The sequence below is a fragment of the Protopterus annectens genome, chromosome 1.part1 (genome assembly GCF_019279795.1).
Source record: "Protopterus annectens isolate FY-2018-M chromosome 1.part1, PAN1.0, whole genome shotgun sequence".
Classification (NCBI taxonomy): Eukaryota; Metazoa; Chordata; order Ceratodontiformes; family Protopteridae; genus Protopterus; species Protopterus annectens.
Window position 1 is genome coordinate 364,058,127 of NC_056726.1, and position 22,464 is coordinate 364,080,590.

General features: G+C 43.9%; 1 protein-coding gene across 9 annotated transcripts in view; it reads right to left on the reverse strand.

Annotated features, from left to right (window-relative positions):
- RBFOX2 (RNA binding fox-1 homolog 2) overlaps window positions 1-22,464 on the reverse strand; it is a 2,020,637-nt gene that overhangs the window by 411,016 nt on the left and 1,587,157 nt on the right. For all 9 annotated transcript variants that reach the window (XM_044075312.1, XM_044075315.1, XM_044075291.1 and 6 more), the window contains one exon: window positions 13,236-13,368. In XM_044075312.1, the coding sequence (XP_043931247.1) occupies window positions 13,236-13,368 (133 nt within the window). The remainder of the gene's footprint in view (window positions 1-13,235; window positions 13,369-22,464) is intronic.

The window sequence follows — 22,464 nt, forward strand, 5'->3', positions numbered from 1 at the left end:
AAGCTATCCAAAGGCCATGTAGATGATTGTGAATGAAAGAACCTTTGTGGCCACAAGTAAGTTTAGATTTAATCCAGAACTAATGAGAATTTCCAGAATGAAGTAGCAGAGCCAAAGCCAACCCATGATACTTCACATGAAGGTAAGCTTCAGCAAGGTCAACATCAGATGATCCAGATGTCTTTGCCCAGCAGAGGTAATTGCTACTTGCCTGTCGCAATCTTGAACAGAATGTCCAGGCCAGTGTTAGAAAAAAATCCTAGGTCCTTTCAATTCTTGAGTGCCCCGGTTTGTGTCACCCAAATGGAGGAGGCAAGAAACCGCTTAAAAGTCCAGTTTTCCCTGAAAAGGAGGACTGGCTGGTAACTGAAAAAGGCTTGTAGTCTTTGGTACTAGGAACAGGCTGGAAATAAAGGCCCACCCTTGAGCTGGGGAATTGTGGAAGAGAGCCTCCTGCATCTTGGTGAACTCTATCACTGTGCTTGATGAAGGGTTTCTTCAAATTGTAATGAGTGCAAAAAGAGACAGTTGGTCTCCAAAGGAGCTGAAATATTTGCTCCCTACTGAAGTCTGCTTAGGAAGGTCTGCAGCCTGGCTCAAAAATCCCCTGACAGCTGAAATGCCACTGCCAGAAGTTCCTTCCAGAAAGGACCTGTTCCTGAGCTCAAAAGAACCTCAGACCCAACCCTAGGTCGTCTAGACCTACCCCCGCCTAACCTGGACCTCTAGAAGATATGTCCACCCCAGGATCTGTTCCTATCCTCTAGGAAATTCCTGCACCGCAAAAACACAAAAACAGCCAATTTCTACCTAATCCCTGGCCATTCTAACAAAAATCTTTAAAATTCTGAGTCCAAACACACCAAAACAATCAAACTTCTTAAAAACCTCGAAAAGGCTTGTCTTCACCACATTTCAAAGAATTTCAAACCTCCAATCCTAACATGCTCAACTGGCACCAGCACCTTCACCAACACCTTCCTACTAAAGTATCATCCTAGTACACATTGTGAATGCTTTTTTTCTCTGTCCAGCATCAAAACCAGAACCAAATGAACATTTACACACCAATACCTTCCGTAAAGCCACACCTTTTTTCCCCATTGCACCAGGATTACCTTCCAAAATTTTTCCCACATGAAATTTTGTGAACAAATTAATTCAATGCTAGAGTGGGAAGGAAAGTTTCTTAATCCAATCCATCCATCCAAAGGAAGATATGAAGTAGGCACTTTATCAGACCTTTTAAAAGCCCTTGCACTAAGCAGGAGGAACAGAGTTTGGCCTTGAGAAGGAAGTTTTTAATCTTTTTTTTACCACCACAAATAGAATTCTGGTCCGAATGCCTATCAGGCTTACTTTTAGCTTAAGCACCTTTCTGGTAACAGGTCCCTAGGGGCAAAACATCTGTTTTAAAGTAACACAGGATGGAATACAGAAGGATCATCTTACAGAATAAAAAAGGAGGAGGGCCTAAGGAGGGGGAACACTGTGAAAAAACAGAATTCGGCCTTTGGTGCCTGCTCATGGAATATGCAGATTAAAGTGCCCTCAAATCCTCAGAGTTCCTAGGTAGAGAAGAAATCCCAGGGATCAGTTGGCCTAGGATAGTAGGATACTCCCTCATAGAATGCAGAAGACTGGAATGCAGAGTTCTATGTTTTCAGAGACTCTGGACTCGAAGCCACTGGAAACCTCCCATCCACTCTTTGAATAGAACCAAGTAGAAGTTTAACCCAATCTTCTGCCATTCTAACTTTATGTTTCTTCTTATCAGACAGTGAAATGAACTAGCCTCTTATCATGGAAACTGAGACTAGACCTGCCTCTCAAAGCCTTGCTGCACTGAAGGGCTCTAACTACCAGCTTTAAAGAAGGAAGAACAGTTACCTGACCCCTCAGCTGAAGCCTGCCTGAACGGCTGCCTGTAACAGTCCCTAGGCTGAGACCTCATGTCCTCTCTGGGCTGACCTCTGCAATCCACTGAGCCCGACGGCAGGCAACTGTGCGGGCTGGCAAACTCTGCCCTAAACCGCTCCTGTCACCTTTAACTTGTTGGGCAAGGCGTTCATCCTAGCTTCTTGGCGGCAACTTATAATTACCATTGCTTCCCAAACACTAGGTATGAGCTGCAGTCTAAACCCCTCTTAATAATGGGCATCCTTTTACCAAGAGCTTTTGAGCTGATCCTACTCCTCGCTCTCCTGCCACAAAAGGTATGCAACAAACCAAAATATCCCTACAACGCTTCTGTTAACCACACCCTACAGTAACACTGTTTCTACAACATAGTAATAAATACTGACTTAACTGAAATCCAAAAAAACCACCAGCAGTCGACCAACTCTGATTAAACACTGAGGTCCGGTTTGAGTCAAATGAGCAGCCAACTTGCACTTCAAAAATGCTTCTGCGGCGGACCCATTTTTCAAAAAATAACGTTTGGCGTCGGTCATGCGCAAACGCCTGCCTGGCCAATAGCAAGTCAGCCTCCATGAATTTGAGAACATCACTATTTTTCAGGTGATGTTAGGTATGTAAGGGAGGAGAATGATGTTAGAGAAGAGGGTAAACTCAGATTGGTATTGGCTTACAGTAGTAATGCTGACAGTCTGTAATACAGTCAAGAAAAATTGGGTCACTTTGCAAGCAGATGACAAGTGCAGTTGTAAGACAAACACCAAGTTTTAGTTTTAAGAATAACTAATCTTTAAAAAGACAACTATGTTATAAAAACATGAGATGCTTGGTGCCAGAGCCATGGGCTCAAGCTCAATGCCAAGAAATTTATAGTTATCCCCTTTGGGGAAAAAAACATGAACCTGTGAATTACCACATAGGGGGCAGTACACTAAACACAAAGTGTGATAAGAGACTTGGGAACATAAGTGGACAGTGGTCTCACCTGCGATAACCACATCACCACAACAGTCAGGAAATCATATGCGGCACACCTCATCAAGAAGGGCTTTTCATCCATAAAAAAGGAGGTAATTGTTCCACTGTACTCATCCCTCATTAGACCCATTATAGAATACAATGCCCAGTTTGCTATGTACCTCTCATGACATCTGCAACTGGAAAGGTCGCAGAAATACCTCACTAAAAGAATCACAGGCTTAAAGCAGATGCCCTATGCTGACAGTAAAAAAAACTCCACCTACACTCTTGTCACATATCGTCTACTCAGAGGCAATCACTGCTTAACATACAAGGCCATGTCAAACCCAGAGCTGTTGGACATGCTACACTTAAAGAAATCCCAATCCCTCAGAGCCACATGCCCCAGGGATCTAAACCTTGTTATCACAATGAACAAAACATGCTGGAGGTATAGGTTCCTGACCCAGAGACTCTCCAGACTCTGGAACAGACTTGCCCATACATATCAAGCAGATTGCCTCTTTGGCCCTCTTCAAAAGGAACCTTGATGATTGGATGGGAGATGGGAAATTCACCTCAAGGATGACGTCAGCCGCCCTGCTAGATAGGAGTTCAGGGAAGTAAATACTGTGGGAAGAAATAGCCAGGGAACTGTTATGGCTAGGCTTGTATAGGCCCTAGGGCCGACAGCCTAGTACCAACCTATGAACCTATGAGGGAAGGGTATAAGCCACCACCACAATGGCAGGGGACATTCCCCTGTAGGCGTTGCAAGGCCTATAAGTATGTTCATAGTGAAGGTCTATTTATACATCCTTTAAAAAGTTTCCAGATAGAGACATTGTTATATGCAGACTGTGCAACAAAACACTTGGTTTATTTTACATACTGTGGGAAATGTTTTAGCCATGTAGTGAAGACCAATAGGACACGGAGAGAAAGGGTATTGGAACATGTTAATGATGTAAGACATAAAAGAATGAAAAGTGCATTAGCAGTACACATTAGTGACCTTGGAGCTGGTCATGATTTTAAGTTTTTTTTATGTTAGACGTTTTAGAGTGTAAGGGGGGGGGTCATTTTACAAATTTCACAGAACAGAGAGAACAAGAGTGGATAGTGCATCTGAATGCAGATAAGCCTCCTGGCGTAAATGAGTGCGTTATTTTAAAGCCTGTGCTTAAGACATGTCCACTTCGACAAATTGTTTTTTTATAAGCTATACTATAGATAGACATTTGGCTATAACTTTAAGAGAAGGACAAGTTTTTACTAACTAATTGATGTTGGGTGTGTATATAACTGATTCAGATGCACTGTGCTAGTAGGTCTGAAGAAGCACCCAGTAGACTGCAAAAGAGCTCACCTTGTTTTTTTATCTGTGTGTATTTTACTTATTAAAGTTTTGCATGTCATCAGCAGTGGAGTTCACTCTGGAAGTGCTTGGTCTGCTGGAGTGTACATTACTTACCTGCTGGCTTTTTGTTGGTTTCTGTACTATCAAATGCAGTAATTCCCAGGAACGGTCATCCTTCTGAAAGATGTTATGCAATTTTTGGCATGGAGTTTTAGACCCTCACTTTGACACCATTTATTAAGTCTCCATCAGGCCTTCCTGGAGACTTTATGGATTTTTGCAGGATTCTATGACTAACTGTTTGCAGACTTGGCCAGCTAAAGGCCTTTAACATTAGCCTTACCTTCAGTGAAGCAGATTCTAAAAAGAAGCATCCCAATAAGGAAGCTACAGTTTTAATAAGTGGTGTGGCTCTGGTGTGGCCACAACTGTTACAAGAAAGGGTGATTATGTTAGGAAAGTCTGCTGTGCTATCACAAAAAGAAATGACTTCCAATACTCAGCACCACTTGATTCCCAGGCACTGTATTCCCATTTTTGAGGGCTGTTTGCATAACTAAAGTCCATTCCCGAAATAACTTTTGTAGAACAGCTTAACTTGCAATTACTTTGCAAATGCACAGATGCAAGCCAGTAGTTCAGCAAAACTGTGCATCTTGCTTTTATTCCATTACTAGAGTTACATTGACGCTACAGGCAGGTAAAGCCTATTCTCCTCCTCCCAAACAGCATCTTATGTACACAACTCAGTCGCAACAAAAACGATAATCAGAACTAAACATGCCAGCGTTGCTACAGTATCCAGAAAAGTACAGTTTTGTACTTACCATAAATGTAGATGTCCGATAGACATGCAACTGCAGTCATAACATGTGGGTTGTCCTGCCTCAGGCAGCCCTCGGTCGGCCGGATTCCAAAGTCTGGGTCCGATGTCGGCTGATGTCGCATTTCTCTCCGACGTCAGAGCGGCTGGAGTATATAAGCATCAGCCGACGCCATTTTCTTCAGTGTTTCTTGCCCCAGATGCCAGGTGCCCTCCAAGGAAGGCTGTAATCAAATTGGAAGACAAAAATAGGATTCCAAACAAATACATGAGCAATAAAACAAATACACCATAACAGACGTCCCCAGCTAAGAGTAAGGGGGATAGGAGTGGACCCTAGACATAGAGGGGTATGGAGGGAGGGAAAACCCGACTGCAGTTGCATGTCTATCGGACATCTACATTTATGGTAGGTACAAAACTGTACTATGTCCTTCAAGAATGCAACTGCAGTCATAACATGTGGGTAGAATACCATAGCTTAGCTGGGGGAGGAGGTATGCTCTAGGAAAGAGATGGTGTGGCAATCAAACCCTGCAGGACTGCCGAAGCAAAGCCTGCTCTGAATCTGGAATATAGAGGGAGATTGTAGTGTTTGGAGAATGTATGCACGGAGCTCCATGTAGCAGCTTCTAGAATGTCCTTTGTAGGCACCCCTCTTAAAAATGCTGTAGAGGTGGCTGTAGCTCTGGTGGAATGTGGTCTGACATAGGCTGGAACAGTCTTTCCATGAAAGGAATAACAGAATCTGATGCAATGTCCAATCCATTTAGAAATAGTCTGTTTTGAAATTGCTTTTCCTTGGACTGCAGGGGCGTAAGCCACAAAAAGCTGTTCAGACTTCCTACTGGCCTTGGTTCTGTCCAGGTAGTATCAAAGTTGTCTATGAATGTCCAAGGTATGCAAAAGTCTTTCCCCCTTATTCTCAGGATTGGGGAAGAAAGCAGGCAGATGAATGGCTTGATTTAGAGAAACCCTAGATACCACCTTTGGCATAAAGGTAGGGTTGGTCCTTAATGAAACCCTGTCTCTGTGGAAAATAATAAAGGGTGGTATTGCCATTAGGGCCTGTAGCTCCGAAACCCTTCCTGCTGAGGTAATTGCCAACAGGAAAGCTGTTTTCCATGAGAGAAATTGCAAGTCAACTGAAGCTGCTGGCTCAAAAGGAGGTAGAGTCAGTTTTTCTAAGACAAAATTGAGGTCCCAGGCTGGCACTGGGGCCTTTCTTGGTGGCTTAATGTTCTTGAATACCCTGAGGAATTGTCATAGTCAGATATGAGAGAAAACAGGACGATCAGTATTGTATCTAGCTGAAAAGCAGATGCATGTATCTTTATTGAAGAATATGAGAGGCCGCTCTGTAACATATCTGCCAAATATTCCAAGATAAGTGGGATGTTCAGTAATAATGCATCATGTCCTTTGCTGGTATTCCAATTGCTGAATCTTTTCCACTTTGCTAAGTAAACCTTTCTGGTGGATGGTCTTCGAGCCTCTGTTAGTATCCGCTGAACTTCCTTGGAGAGAGAGATAAGCTGAAGTTATTTATGGGATCTCCCAGACTGTTAGCTGCAGTGTCTGAAGGTTTGGATGCAGTGTTTCGAAATTGTGTTGAGTCAAAAGTAGAGGCCACTGAGGGAGGGCCCACCTCCTGGTGTGACATATGCTCCGTAGTAGTGGGTACCAGTGTTGTCTTGGCCAATCTGGAGCTATTATGATTCCCTTGGGCTTCTCTGCTTTGATCTTTAGTAATACTGAGGTCATCAGTGGCAGAGGTGGGAATGCATAGATTGCTAGGGTGTTCCAGTTGAATGAAAGGGCATCTATTTTCCAAGCCTTTGGATGGTATGTCCTTGTGCAAAATTTTGGTAGAAGATGATTGAGGTGAGAGGCAAATAGGTCCACTTCTGGCTTGCCCCATGTCGAAGTGAGTTGTCTGAAAGCCTTCGGATGTAACCTCCACTCGTGTGGATCTGTGAAATTCCTGCTTAGGCTGTCCGCCAACACACTGTCTTTTCCTGGAACAAACTGGGATTGTAACTGGATGTGATTTCTCCCAAAGCTGCATTGTCAGTCTGCAAAGGGGGTAAGAGTGGGTGCCCCCCTGCTTGTTTATGTACCACATCACAGTGGTGTTGTCTGTCCGTATCATTAAGTGGCCTTGCTGGAGTTGGTTTTGAAAAGCCTCGATAGCATGCATTACTGCCAGCATTTCCTTTTGGTTTATATGCAGATGTGTTTCCTTTGGAGACCATTGTCCTTGTATACACCTGCCTTCCATGTGCACCCCCCATCCAAGGTCTGAGGCGTCTGTAGTCATGGTCTGTGTTATCTGTGGTTTTTTGAATGACATACCTGTGTTTTCCTGGCTCACCGAGGCCCACCATAGGAATTCCTTTTGTAGGCATGGAATGAGTGGTATGATTGTCTCCAAGTTGTTGCTGTGTTGAGACCAAATGCTTTTAGGTACCATTGAAGCTTTCTCATGTGTAGTTTTGCTAATGGAACCAGTAGAATGCAGGATGCCATGTAACCCAGGGCCTGTAGGAATCTCCTTGCAGTCATCTGGGTGAGTTTTGCTAAACCTTTGAAGTATTGAGTTAACTTCTCTTGCTTGTCTTCTGTCAGGTAAGCCATCTGAGAGGCTGTGTCTAGTTTGTCTCCTAAGATTATTTGCTGGGATGGCTGCAGTCTTGACTTTTGGAAGTTGACTGTGTATCCCAGAGCTTGAAGTAATCGTATGACATAATCCAGGTTTTTTGTCAACATCAATTTGTCGTCCGCTTGTATGAGGCAGTCGTCCAGGTACGGGTAAATTTGTATACCCTGGAGCCTGCAATGAGCAATTACTGAAGCCAGGCATTTTGTAAACACTCTGGGCGCAGTAGATAAGCCAAATGGCAATGCTGAGAATTGATAATGCTCTGGCCCTGCAAGAAATCTATCTTCTGCAGCTGTGTCTGATAGGGACATGCAGGTATGCCTCCTTGAGGTCCAGAGTAATCAGCCACGACTCCTTGCCCAGCATGGGAAGGAGTTGCTGTAGAGTCAGCATTTTGAACTTTGGTACTATGAGAAAGGTGTTTAATGCGGACAAGTCCAGTATTGGTCTCCATTGAGATTCTTTTCTTGGAACAAGGAACAGTCTTGAGTAAAACCCCTGTTCTTGTTCTTGTTGTGGAACTCTTTCTATTGCTTTAATTCGAGTCAGCAGAGTGATTTGCTTGATGGCCTCTGCCCTTTGATGTTGTGGTAGATTTGGCATGCCTTGTTTTCTTGGTAAGGTATGAAAATGAAACCTGTACCCTCTGTCTATAATGTCCAAAATCCATTTGTCCTTTGTCAGTCTGTGCCAGTTTTCTGCAAACAGAGATAATTTCCCAAGGGAGCTTCTAGTTGTTCCCTGGTAGGCGGTAGTAGAGGAAAGTCATTGAGTTTGTGGTTGTTGGGCAGGTGAAACCCCTGCGTCACTTCTTTGGTTTCCTGGCTGCCATTGTCGTCCCCTGTAAGGGCCTCTGTATTGGCCTCTTCCTCGGCCACGTCTGTTCTTACCCCTTTGAAACTTTTCTGGATTAGGAAAGGACCAGTTTTTTGAAGGCCAATTCCTACTGAATCTGGGGTTGAACCTGGAGGAAATCCTTCACAGTTTGAACTGATTTTGCTTTTTCTTCGATGGTCTTTAACACATCCTTAGCATTTGCACCAAAAAGCTTGTTCTTTTCCAAAGGTGCATCCAGAAGCTTTGCTTTTACATGATCTGGTAGAGGTTGATCTTTTAACCAAGCATGTCTACATCACTGCCCCTGTCATAGCTGCCCTACATGAAGCTTCCAGTGCATCATATCCACACTGCAGGAAGTGATTGCTTACTTGCTGAGTGTTATGTACAGCTTCCTGCAAAGTCTTCATGTCTAAAGGATCAGGAGAAGCTAATGTTTTTTGTAAATCTTCTAAGAGATAATCCTGATATTGGAACATATGAAAAAGGCAATTTAAAGCTCTCATAGATAAGGTAGTGGATGTGTAAACCTTTTTACCCCATCTCTCTAATGACCTTGCTTCCCTGTTGGAGGGCAAAGGATTTTTTGAGGTGGAGGCTGAAACTCCTTTAGGCCCCTGTGAAATAGTTTTCAAATCAGCAGTATGGGCCCTGAATAAATGGGAATGAGTTTCTGGGACCCTGTAATACCTGTCTGGCTTGGCTGGAGCAGGAGGAAGAGAATCAGGGGTAGCACTAGAATCAGAATACAAGTCATCCAGAACATCAAGTACAGGAGGAATAGCTAAGGGCCTGTGCTGAGGCTTCTTAAGGAAAGTCCTAAGGCGTTTCCTAGAATCAGAATATTCCTGACCCTGCCACTTGAAATGTTCCCTCATGGTGTGCAGAACTTCCCCAAAAGAAATACCCTCAGGAGGGGAGGCCGAAGGTATGGAATCTTCTGCATCAGAGTCCTCATAGGTCTGGAAGAGCTCTGCCTGGCTATCACAGTGGACAGAGCCCTCAGAGTCTTCATCTGAAGGAGAAGGGTCAGAGGGTTCAACCCAGGGCCTTTTATCAGGAGGAGGCTGGGATGCTCTCTCAGGATGGGCCTGTGAACCTCTAATCATGGAAATTAAATCAGCAGCCATGGACATAATTTGTGTCTCCGGAGTCGGCTGAGGTAAGGATTTGGAAGTAATATGCTTAGTTTTGCTGGCTGCCTTAGCCCTAGTGTAGGCCTTAATAGACATGGCCATAGGAGGCCTGGCAGCTCCACGTGCAGGAGTGATCTTGTCTACAGCAATGGTCTCGGGCATTTCCTCGGTTTCGGTATCTGGAGGAAAGTCTATAACTGGCGGAGTAATGTCTGGAATCGGAGTCGTCGGTAATGCGGTGTCTTCGGTTCGGAGCGGTGGAGAGACCGTCTCAGAGGGAACCGGAGCACTTGCGCTAGGGTTTGGCGTGGAGTCGGTGGTAGACGCGGGCCGAGGATGTCTGTCCCGGTCTTTTCACTTTTTGGGAGTTTGCGATGTCGGAAGATCCGACGGCATGGTGTAAGCAAATATATCGCCGAAAAAATCTTCAGCGAACTCCGCCCGGCGCCTGAGAGTGCGCTTGTTGAAGCGAGCACAGGCTACACAGGCAGAGACGTCGTGGTCTGGGCCCAGGCAAGGGAGGCAGTAAGAGTGGAAATCCTTATGAGGTATTTGTTTACCACAAAAAGACAATTGTTAACTTTTCAGTAATTTCTGACATCGGCTGAGGCAAGAAAAGGTCCCCAACGGGTACTTAGCTTTTGATGACTTCGGTATCGTAGAATACAGGAGCTGACCGACCGGCACTTGCGAACTGCTTCTGCTTCGGGCACCGCGCGGCAAGAAAGACTGAAGAAAATGGCGTTGGCTGATGCTCATATACTCCAGCCGCTCTGACGTCGGAGAGAAATGCGACATCAGCCGACGTCGGACCCAGACTTTGGAATCCGGCCGACCGAGGGCTGCCTGAGGCAGGACAACCCACATGTTATGACTGCAGTTGCATTCTTGAAGGACATCAACTCTGAAGCTGCAGATCAACATTTGGGAAGCAGTTGATGGAACTGCTTGCCAGATTCAATATAGCTACAAAAAACATTTCAAACATATAAAGGTCACAATTTGCTTTACCAATAATTTTGAATATGAGGGATGATGTCTTTATCTTAACAGGTTCAACTTTTTCTAATTGAGAGATGCCATAAACTACTCAAATATGTAGAAAGTACAGTTGTGTAAAATCTTATAACAGTAGATGTCCTACCCTTCAGTGTTGCAGCATTTCTTACTAAAGGGATCCCCTGCCAAGGGCAGCCCAATGTAGGGCATAAAGGTGACAAAGACGTACCTAACTCAGAAGTGAATAGGCCCAGGAGGAGGAACAGTCCAAGGAGAAAGAGGAGGAACATGTGCCACCAGAAAGGAAAAAAAGATAAAGTAGACAGAAAAGGGGGAGGAGAGAGGGATTGAATACTACAACACTGAAGGGAAGGGCATCTACTGTTGAGACAATTTTTACACAACTGTACTGTCTTTTCCATATTACTGCTGCAGTATTCTTTACTAAAGGAAGATTACCAAAGCTCAACAGGTAACTCGGGAGGAGGAAGGCTCAGCTGGGCCCTCAAAAAATCCATGCAGGATAGCCCTGGCATATACAGCTCTAGCCCTGTAAACCATATCCAACTTGTAATGTCTAGTAAAAGTATGGACAGAAGTCTAAGTAGCAGCATTAAGGATGGAACTGGTCATCTACTCCCTTGCAAAAAGCACTAGAGTAAGCCACATCCCTGGTAGAATGAGCCTTTACAGAAGCAGAAATGCTTTTCCCATGAAAAGAACAAAAAGAAATGGCCTTAGAAATCTATGAAGAAATGGTTTGGTTAGAAACAGCCAAACTCTGAGATCTAGGATGAAAGAAGCACTCAGACATATAAGATGGCATTTGGCCTGGTGGCAAAAGTTCTGAGGCAGGTATGTCTATACGTCACTTTTATGTCCTAAGTCATCAACAAGGTGTACACAGGTGATGTACGATATACTTAAAAACACTATGGCTTTGATATACTGGCCGGACGTTGGACTGCCCTTGGCAGGGCATTTCTTTAGACAGTAATACTGCAATAGTGATATGAAGTACATTTGCTTTTGTCTACATGGCTACTACACTAAGTTGCATGAACAAAGCAAACTTGCAAGCAGCTAACTCAAGAAACCATGTAGTGGTACAGCCTGGAGCAATGCATTGTAGGTAACAAATGAATGCACTTTTCATGTCAATGTAAATATATACATGATGAACCAGCACCCTTGCTTTCTATTTACCCATAATCATTTCAGCCAGCCCCTAGAGTCAATCTGCACAACACCAATACAATCTAATGACATGCAGAAGCACAGCAAGCAATTTCAGTTCCACTCTGACAGCATTTATACACGTACATACTAACAAAAATATTTCCAAGATAAAAACAAATGTGCACTGAGTTTTTTTTTCCCTTACCAACTCATCTTAGTTCAATGAATCAGGTCACATCACTTTTTTCTTAAAAAGGAGACAGACTAACATGAATGTCAGTGTTTTGCAGATGTTGTACTTCTTCATTCTTCCTAGTATTTAAGGAATTCATTGGGTACTGGATTCAAATACACCACAGTTCAACACCTAACACACAATGCCATAAACATACAACTCTGTTTCTCTGACAAGTGTGAATGTGTTCTTCAGAAATCTGGCTAATTGTTAAAGATCATGCCTAGTACATTTTCAGTACTTAAAGAGAAAAAAGCCTTTCTTTGCAATACAGCACATTGTCATGCTGGTGCTCAACCCTTTACGATGAAACTGTTTTCAATACAAGCAACACTAAAAAAATAAAGTTCCAGTAGTACTGAACATATCAACATTCTGCTCTATTCACAGGGAAGTTCGATGCATGTTAATGATGCTGTTTTGAGGTATCATAGAAACTATGGCTAGTTTCCACTAACATCAATCCCCAGGATCATTTTACTTTGTTTTTCTTATCCTCTGTTATCGTGAAACAAGTGTGCATGTGTGTTTGTGTGTGTCTGGGGTTGACATTAATTGGTAAAGAATTGTAAAGCAGTTTTTTTTTCATAGAACAAATTCCTTAATGTGCTAATTTTGAACAACTGTAAGCAATCAGTCTATTTTCCCGAATAATGTCAGTATGTCCTGGCAGGACATACTGAATGAAGCAAGACACTGGTAGCTTTATTTAGTGCCACTTCCAAGTACCACAGGAATTTAAAACGTTTGTAGTCCAAGCAAAGCTAAAAAATAAACACTTTTATTACAAAGGGATTAGCACTGGCATAAAAATGTGCAGTGTTTCAAGATGTCTTTTTTTTTTAAAGTAACGAAAATGTTACTAGACATGATCTTAAAAAAAAAAAAAAAAAAAAAAAAGATGAACATGATTACTAGGGGGGGTGGGGTCAGGAACACACAAGATAAATCACACACACAAAAAAAGTTTTAAAAACAGACAGCTGAAGACTTTCTACTGCACTCCTGTCTGCTCTTAGCAAGACTATAAAAGACATCAGAAATGAGGACACAACACCACCACAAACAGTTTTAAAAGTTAGCCTAAAATATGCTGCGCTGTTGTCTTCTATAATGGTTCTTACCCTGGATAGGCAGGTATGGCTGCTGGAGGCACTGCCCTTACTGCGCTGTACACTGTTCGCCCTCGACCTCTAAGGTGGGCTCCCCTGAAAGCAGCTGCAGTGGTGGCTGCAGTTGGATATGGGAAGCCTGGAACTACAAGAAGAGGGAGAAAAAAAGCTTAAAAAAATTCAACAAGTACACATCTCTCATTTTTAAACGGTCAGACATCTTTCCATTTTGTACATCGAATCTTGTGATTTAAAATACTTTCATGCACCGTTAAACAACAATTAGTAATTGTCACTAAGCACTAATGTACAAAAGGAAATCATGACAAGAAAACCGTAAAGTGAATCAGAGTTCGGAATGTCTTAAATTTTAAGGAAGGAGCCAGTTGCACCACTCAAAAACATCCATTCTCCCTATCAGAAAAATTCTTGTCACAAAACCAAGTAGTTTACCTAGAGTTCATTAAATGTTTTCTTTCTCAAATGTCCAACTCTTTTTAACTGCCTCTGAAAGTGGCTACTCCACTCAATGTTTCTGCACTAGATCAATGCACAAAAAGGAAAATCATCTACCAAAGATGCAATCAGTGTGGAAACTTAACTTGCCTGCTTAAAGGATACGTTTACTGATCCTTGTGCTGACCATGACCTGAGGTGGTATTTATACTAATGGAAATTTGGTCACGGTACTGGGTAAAATTGCCTCTTTACAAATGTACACCTACCTATGATACCACCAACTCAGACAGATGGGCACTTGATTTAGTGCCTCATCCAAAGGATGGCACACAAGAATGCAACACCCCCTAAAGATGCACAACGTCAAACAGAAAATGAATCCAAAAGATCCTGCAGTATTCTGATCGACCAGCATCAAAGTCCAGTGTTGCTACCTGTTGAGTCACTAACACATGTACATGGAATGCCAAAGACCTGAATTCAAAACAGTCTCCCATTTTTTTCACTACATAACTCTAAGTCACACAACACTACCTTGTTGGAGATCCAACAGTGTGCGTACCATGTCACTCAAAGGTGGAATTCATTACAGATGCCTTTAGACATAACCTTAAATTTAAAGTACATACTTCAAGGTACATTACTAAAATGATGACATACTGCACCTGCATATTCAATTTGCAACAAATTTGAAGAACAACCATGCCTTTCTTTAAAACGACTCTTCAAAGTCAAAGTCATGACCTGCCTCAATACTTGAGTGCAAATGGTGAGCACTCTGGATTGTTTCATGGGAGGTTTTGCATGATAGCAGACAGGTATATGTCCCTCTCACTCTCCTTTTTTAAGCCAATATGTTAAGGAATATCAGCAAACTCTACGTTTGGTCTACAACGCAAGCTGCCTAAAGCCTACTTACAGTACTCTTAGGTTTATTTCGGGGGGGGGGGGGGGGCATGGCAATTCCCAAAGAATATTTATATATATATAAAAAAAAAATAAAAAATTCAACAAAGAAGTCTGGTTATGTTCCAAGAACAATAAACTGAAAAGCACAAAGGCTAGCATACTTTACAATCACAAAGCATTTATGGCTGCTCTAGCTTAACGAATTCTCACTGGTATTTCTAAACAGGTAGGAATACATGGAAATCGTGACATATAGAATACTCCAGGCAAAATCATTTAGTCACAAAGGAAATAGGCTCCAACAGCAAAGCATTTTAACACTTAGGTTTTGCAAACAGACATTTCTTAAAACAGAAGCTAGCTTATTACCAAAGCTGCTCATTTGGTGAAAACCCAGGGAAGAGCATCTACTCAGCTCCAGTCCAGACACACTAAACTTTTAAATAAGTCATGAAATGTGGCAAAGGAACTAGAGGATTTTTAGTTCAATTCGAAAGTTATCACTTGTAACGATTGATCCTGAAACCGGGCGGACAGATGGTCTTGGGTAATTTCTGGCCTGTATTAAGAAGTCAGTCAGGTAGGGGTATCTCTGGACGCCTCTGGTCCTGCAGCTAGCAACTGCATGGGATAATCACTTGGTAAAAACCCTTGGAGCAGTACACAAGCCAAAGGGCAATGCTACAAGCTGAAAGTGACTGGAACCTGCTCTGAAGTGGAGAAAGCTTGTGTGTGACTCGAACTGGGATGTGCAGGTATGCATACTTTAAATCCAGAGAAAACATAAAAGCTTGTGGGGCTATCATGAGTAAGAGTTTTTGAAGGGTCAACATTTAGAATTTTACTACCTGGAGAAACTGAAGTTGGACAGGTCTAAGACAGGCTGCCAAGAGGTTTCTTTTCTTGGAACCATAGGTTCATACTAGGCTATCTGCCCTGGGGCAATTATAAGCCTAGCTCGATTCTGTATGGCTTACGCCACCCCTTGATTTGAGTATATTGTGCCCTTTTTAAGGTTTAGTTTACTGTGCCTCTGTCTAATAGTGACACGGGAGTAATCCCTGGGACAAACCTACGATCCCCCATCCACTTATCGAGATTCTTCTTGAAGAGATTCAGTGAGGTGTTCTGCCTCACGAACTGGAATTCTATTCCAGAGCGAAGGGAGCCTCTGGGTTATGAACCTGTCCCTCCAGCAAGTTCTATTTATTTCTGTGCTGAGGTTCAAGTCCCTCGAGCGTGTGGCTCTAAGGGATTTAGATTTACTGAGGTGGAGCATGTCCATTAATTCTGGATTTGACATAGCTTTATATGTCAGGCATAGATCGCCTCGAAGTAGGCGGTATGCAACTGAGTAGAGCTGGAGTTTTTTTAACAGAGCAGCATATGGCATCTGTTTGAGACCCCTGATCCTCTTGGTGAGATACTTTTGAGGTCTTTCTAATTGCTGCAGGTGTCGGGTAAGGTACATCCCAAAAGGGGCATTGTATTCTATTATGGGCCTGATGAGGGATGAATAAAGGGGCACGATTACCTCTCTTGATCTAGATGTGAAACCCTTCGTGATGAGGTGGGCTATGTAGAAGGTGTTTCTAACCACTTTGGCAATGTGGTTTTCAAAGGAGAGATTGTGATCAACTTGGGTCGCCAGGTCCCTAATAACTTTCTCTGTACTTAATGGGTTTTCGCCTATGTGGTAATTTGTGGGCACATTGTTTTTGCCAAAGGGTATGACTATACATTTTTTGGCATTTAGTTTTAAACCATGGCGCTGGCACCAGTTATCTGTCTCTGTGAGACCTTTTTGAAGGATGTTTATGTCAGCTGGAGAGTTGATTATGGCGCCCAGTTTGCAGTCGTCTGCGAACTTGGTGAACCATAGTCCTCCCACGTTTGCTTGCATCTCAGAAAAGTATATACCGAACAAGAGTGGTCCCAGGACAGAACCCTGTGGGACGCCACTTGTGACCGGTTTCGAGTCTGACATGGCTCCAGCAACTCTCACTCTGTGGGTTCTGTCTTTGAACCAGTTTGCGACCCATCTTGTGACATAGGGGTTTATATTTAAGCTGGATAGCTTATCTATGATGCCCGAGTGGGGTATTGTGTCAAATGCCTTTGCAAGGTCCAGATAGGCTGTGTGGACTACCTTCCCTTCATCTATGGCTTTGGTGACTGTTTCGAAAAAGTCAACCAGGTTCAAAAGGCAGGATCTGCCCTTGACAAAGCCGAACTGGGTAGGATCTAGTGTCTGTAGGTCCCCAATGTCTTTGTTTATGAGCTCCATGGTGATCCTCTCCATAGCCTTGCAGACTAAGCTAGTCAGGCTTATGGGGCGATAGTTTCCAGGGTCCGTAGAGGCTCCACCTTTGTGGAGTGGGACCACTGTTACTGTACGCCATTCTGTGGGCACATATCCTGTAGTGAGGCTGAGATTGTATAGCTGTTTTATTTGAAGGATTAGTTCCACTTGGAGTTCATGTAGGACGCAACCTGGGACACCATCTGGTCCCATGGAAGCAGTGTTTTTTGCTTTGGAGAGGGCAGCCTTCACCTGAGCATCTGAGATGTTTGGGAAGCAGCCCTCTGCCGGGATAGATACTTGCTCTTTGGGGGTGGAGAAGTTTGCACTGAACCTGTCTGCCAGGATATTGGCGATGTCTGTGGGTTCAGTGTATTTTTTGTCGTTTAGAATCAACTCAGAACAAGTCTGGGAGTTGCATCCCAGGTTTCTAACATAAATGAAAAAAGCCTTATGATTGTCTTTGGTGTCCTGTGCAATTTTTCTCTCGAAGCTGGCCTTGGAGGATTTTATGAGGCATCTTAATTTTTGCTAGTACTGATCAGAGATGCCTTCCCTATTAGGGATTTTGCTCCATCATGTAGTAGCTTCCTCCTTCTGTTGTACAGTTTATTTATGGCAGGGGTCCACCAGACTGGATGCCTGCCTTTGGATGATTGGGTCTTGGTTTTGTTTGGGATAGCATGATCCATGCATTCCTGGAGATGTCGGTAGAATGCATTTATATCGGATTCTGCAGTTTGGGCTGTAGTTTCCACTGGCCCTGGGGCCTTGAAGGATTCCACTTCGGTTTTGAGAAGTGAGAAGTTCGCTTTTGAGAAGTTTTTCACTGTGGTTTTCTGGGCTGGGGGTGGGGTCGGGATGTGGACATCCAGTGAAATTAATTTATGGTCTGATCTTACCAATGAGGGATATACTTCTGGTGTGGAGCATAGAGTCCCCATGTTGGTAATGATCATGTCTAGTATGCTGTCCCCTCTTGTGGGAGTGGTGACTATTTGTTCCATAGCATTTGAGTTTATAATTTCCAGGAATCTTTGGGCTAAGGTGCTGGGGCTTGAGTAGTGCTCCCAGTCAATGTTTGGGTAGTTGAAGTCGCCCAATATAATGGTGTTCGGAGAGATCTTCATGTTCTCCAATGTTTTCAGGAAAGCCGAATGGGATTCCTGACTTTGAGAGGGTGGTCTGTAGGATGCTATAAACTGAAGAGCAGTCTTGCCCACTGTTAGTTGCACATGGATGGTCTCCGATACTTCGTGCAATTCCACTAACCTGGAGGTGTGGATATCCTTGATAAATATGGAAACTCCCCCTCCTTTTGTGGTTCGGTCCGGGTTTTGGGGCCGAAAAGCATGATACTAGGTATAGCCTGGTAGTGCTGGGGTGCTCTCTGGAGCCTTGAACCAGGTTTCTGTCACTGCACAGATATCGATGTTCTCCATACTGAGGAGAGCTTCGAGTGCGTGCATCTTGAGGTTAAGACTTCTAGCGTTTAGCAGCATTACCCTTAAGTTTCTTGTTCCTTGTGCTGTCTATGGGGGTGAGTTTGACTTTTGAGCCTTGCCTAAAAAAAGGCACTATGGGGGTGGCAAGAGCCTTTGCCAATATCCGAAAGCCCAGTGGTGACAGGTGCAAGCCGTCCCTAGCGAAGCAACGTGGTTTGTCGAGCATGTCATCCCAGGCTGACAGACAGGAACATGGAGCAGAACCCTTTGCCTTTTTGATGTTCTGGAACTGGTTCAAGTGATTCCTGAACACTCAAATTCTGGATTTGAGAAAGGGTCTCTGATTATTAATTCTGCGGAATATCTGGATAGCTTGAGTGTTTGAAAGAGTTTGTAACAATTTGAAATAACGTCCAGAACCCACTTGTCTGAAGTGATGAGTCCAGTTTTGTTTGAACAGAGCCAGCCTTCCTCCTAGTCGTATGTGTGCGTGTGTGTGTGAGATAGTGGGGGGGTGGGAGTGGGGATGGTGTACCATTGTTGTTCTCTGGCAGAAACCTAAGGCCTAGAAGTCCCTTGCCTGGAAGGTTCTGTGGACCACTGCCTGGATCTCTGCAGCTACTGTCACTAACTACTAGGCCTTTTCCACTGGGTTTTCCTCTGTCTGCCTCTAGGTTGGGAAGGAAAGGACCAGTGTTTAGTCAGAAAGTTCCTGCAAAACCTGCAGGAAGTCTTTCACAGTCTCCATGGACTTAGCTTTGTCTTCCCTTTTTTTATTTTATTTTTTTTAAGAACAGCCTCAGCTTTCGGTCAAAAGTGAAATTCTTTGCCCAGGGGAACATCAGGAAGTTAGATCTAACATGGTCAGGAAAATATTGTTCCCTGAGCCATGCATACCGTCTAACAATTGAGCCAGTGGCAGTTGCCTGGCTAGAAGTACCAGAGCGTCACAGCCACAGTGTAAGGACTGCCTAGTTACCTGAGAACTGGAGTGCCAGAAATCCAAAAGTTCTTTGGAAATGCTTCTGTCCTCTAAAGAAGAGACCTTTTGTTCTAGCTGATCCAAAATGATTTGTTGATATTTAATCATGTAAAAAGTACAGTTTTGTACCTACCATAAATGTAGATGTCAGATAGATATGCAACTGCAGTCATAACATACGGGTTGTCCTGCCTCAGGCAGCTCTCGGCCGAATTCCAAAGTCTGGGTACGGCGTCGGCTGGTGTCGCCTCCTCTCCGACGTCACAACGGTTGGAGTATAAAGGCATCGGCCGATGCCATCTTCTTCAGTGTTTCTTGCCCCAGATGCCAGGTGCCCTCCTAGGAAGGCTAAATTTGGTGAATGGATAAACAATTCCAGACATGCACAACAGTAATAAACAGATACACCATAGGAGATACCCCCAGCTAAAGGAACAGGGGGAATGGACCCAAATGAAGGAAAAGAGAGGAAGGCGGGAGGGAAAATCCGACTGCAGTTGCATATCTATTGGACATCTACATTTATGGTAGGTACAAAACTGTACTATGTCCTTCAAGAATGCAACTGCAGTCATAACATATGGGTTGAATACCATAGCCAAGCTGGGGGTGGATGGAGCTAAGAAAAAGATGGTGTAGCTAAAATGCCCTGCAGGACTGCCGAAGCAAAGCCTGCTCGGGATCTGGAGTATAAAAGCAGGATGTAGTGTTTGGTAAATGTATGCACGGAGCTCCATGTAGCAGCCTCTAGAATGTCCTTTGTAGCCACTCCTCTTAGGAAAGCTGTGGATGTGGCTACAGCTCTGGTGGAATGTGGCCTAATATTGGCTGGCACACTTTTTCCATGGTAAGAATAGCAGAATCTGATGCAGTGTCCAATCCATTTTGAAATTGTTTGCTTGGCAATTGCTTTTCCTTGTATTCCAGCAGCATAGGCTACAAACAGCTGGTCAGACTTTCTGGTGGCCTTAGTTCTGTCCAAGTAGTAGCGTAGTTGCCTGTGTATGTCCAAGGTATGCAGCAGTCTTTCCCCTCTATTTTGAGGATTGGGGAGGAAAGTAGGAAGGTGAATAGCTTGATTTAGAGACACCCTGGAAATCACCTTTGGCATGAAAGAAGGATTTGTTCTTAGAGAGACTCTGTCCTGATGGAAAATGAAGAAAGGAGGTACGGCCATGAGTGCCTGCATCTCCGAGACTCTTCTTGCTGATGTGACTGCCAATAGAAAAAACGTTTTCCATGATAGACATTGCATCTCCGAGGTTGCTGCTGGCTCAAAGGGAGGCAGAGATAATTTTTCCAGTACAAAATTGAGGTCCCATGCAGGTACTGGTTGTTTTCTGTGAGGCTTGATATTCTTTATCCCTCTCAGGAACTGTCTTAGCAAAGGATGTGAGAACACTGGTGGATCACAATTGTATCTTGCTGAGATTGCTGAGGCATGAATCTTTATGGAAGAATATGAGAGTCCAGAATGAAACATTTCTGCCAAGTATTCCAATATCTGAGGTATATACTCAGTACTGTTGGATCCTGACCCCTGTTGGCAGCCCAGATGCTGAATCTCTTCCACTTGGCTGAATAGGCTTTTCTGGTGGATGGTCTGCGTGCTTCCAATAAGATGTCCTGAACTGCCTTGGAAAGATTGGAAGCGGAAGGAGTTAAAGTAACCTCCAGACTGTCAGATGTAATGTTTTCAGGTTTTGGTGAACAGTCCTGTAGTTGTGTTGTGTTAGGAGCAGGGGACACAGAGGCAGAGGCCACGGTTTGGTCCGAGTTATGCTCAACAGCAATGGGTACCAGTGTTGCTTTGGCCAGTCTGGAGCTATCAAAATGCCTGTTGGTTGTTCTGCTTTGATCTTCAGGATCACCTTGGTCAACAGTGGCAGAGGAGGAAATGCATACATTTTTAGGGAATTCCAGCTGAAGGAGACAGCATCCGTTGTCCAGGCTAGTGCATGGTGGGTCCTGGTACAGAACTTTTCCAGGTGATGATTCGTGTGAGATGCAAATAGATCTATGTCCGGTCTTCCCCATGTCTTTGTTATTTGTGAGAAAATGTGGGGATGCAGCATCCATTCGTGTGGATCCAAGAAATTTCTGCTCAGCTTGTCCGCCAGTACATTGTCCTTGCCTGGCACAAACTGGGATTGCAGGTGTATCTTCAGACTCAGTGCTTTTTCCCAGAGAATCATTGTTAGTCTGCAGAGGGGGTATGAATGAGTCCCTCCCTGCTTGTTTATATACCACATGACAGTGGTGTTGTCTGTCCTTATTAGTAAATGCCCTTGCTGCAGTGATTTTTCGAAACTCTCGATTGCATGTATCACTGCCAGCATCTCTTTTTGGTTTATGTGCAGATGTCTTTCCTTTGGTGTCCATTGACCTTGAACGCATCTGCCCTCCATGTGCGCCCCCCATCCATGATCTGAGGCGTCTGTTGTAATTATTTGACCTGCTTGAGGTCTGTTGAAAGACATGCCTTTGTTTAATTGACTTGCTTGAGCCCACCACAAGAATTCCTTTTGCAGGCATGGAATAAGTGGGACTACGTCCTCTAGGCTTTGGCTGTGTTGGGACCATAAGCTTTTCAAATACCATTGCAACTTTCTCATATGAAGTCTTGCCAAAGGTATCAGAAGAATGCATGATGCCATGAACCCCAGGGCCTGCAGGAGTTTCCTTGCAGTCAGCTGGGAGAGGTGTGCTAGGCCTTTGAAGTACTCTGCTAACTGCTGTTGTTTTTCCTCTGTGAGGTAGGCCATTTGTGTTTGTGTGTCCAGTTTGGCTCCTAGGAAAATAATCTGTTGGGATGGCAGTAGCCTTGATTTCTGAACGTTGACTGTGTATCCCAAGGCCTGTAGTAATTGCATGACATAGTCCAAGTTTTTTATTAAGGTTTGTCTGTTGTCTGCTTGTATGAGGCAGTCGTCCAGGTAGGGGTATATTTGAATTCCCTGGAGTCTGCAGTGTGCCACTACTGATGCCAGGCATTTCGTGAACACTCTGGGCGCAGTAGATAAGCCAAACGGCAATGCTGAGAATTGATAGTGCTCTGTCCCTGCAAGAAATCTGAGGTATCTTCTGCAGCTTTGTCTGATTGGGACATGCAGGTATGCCTCCTTGAGGTCCACAGTGACCAGC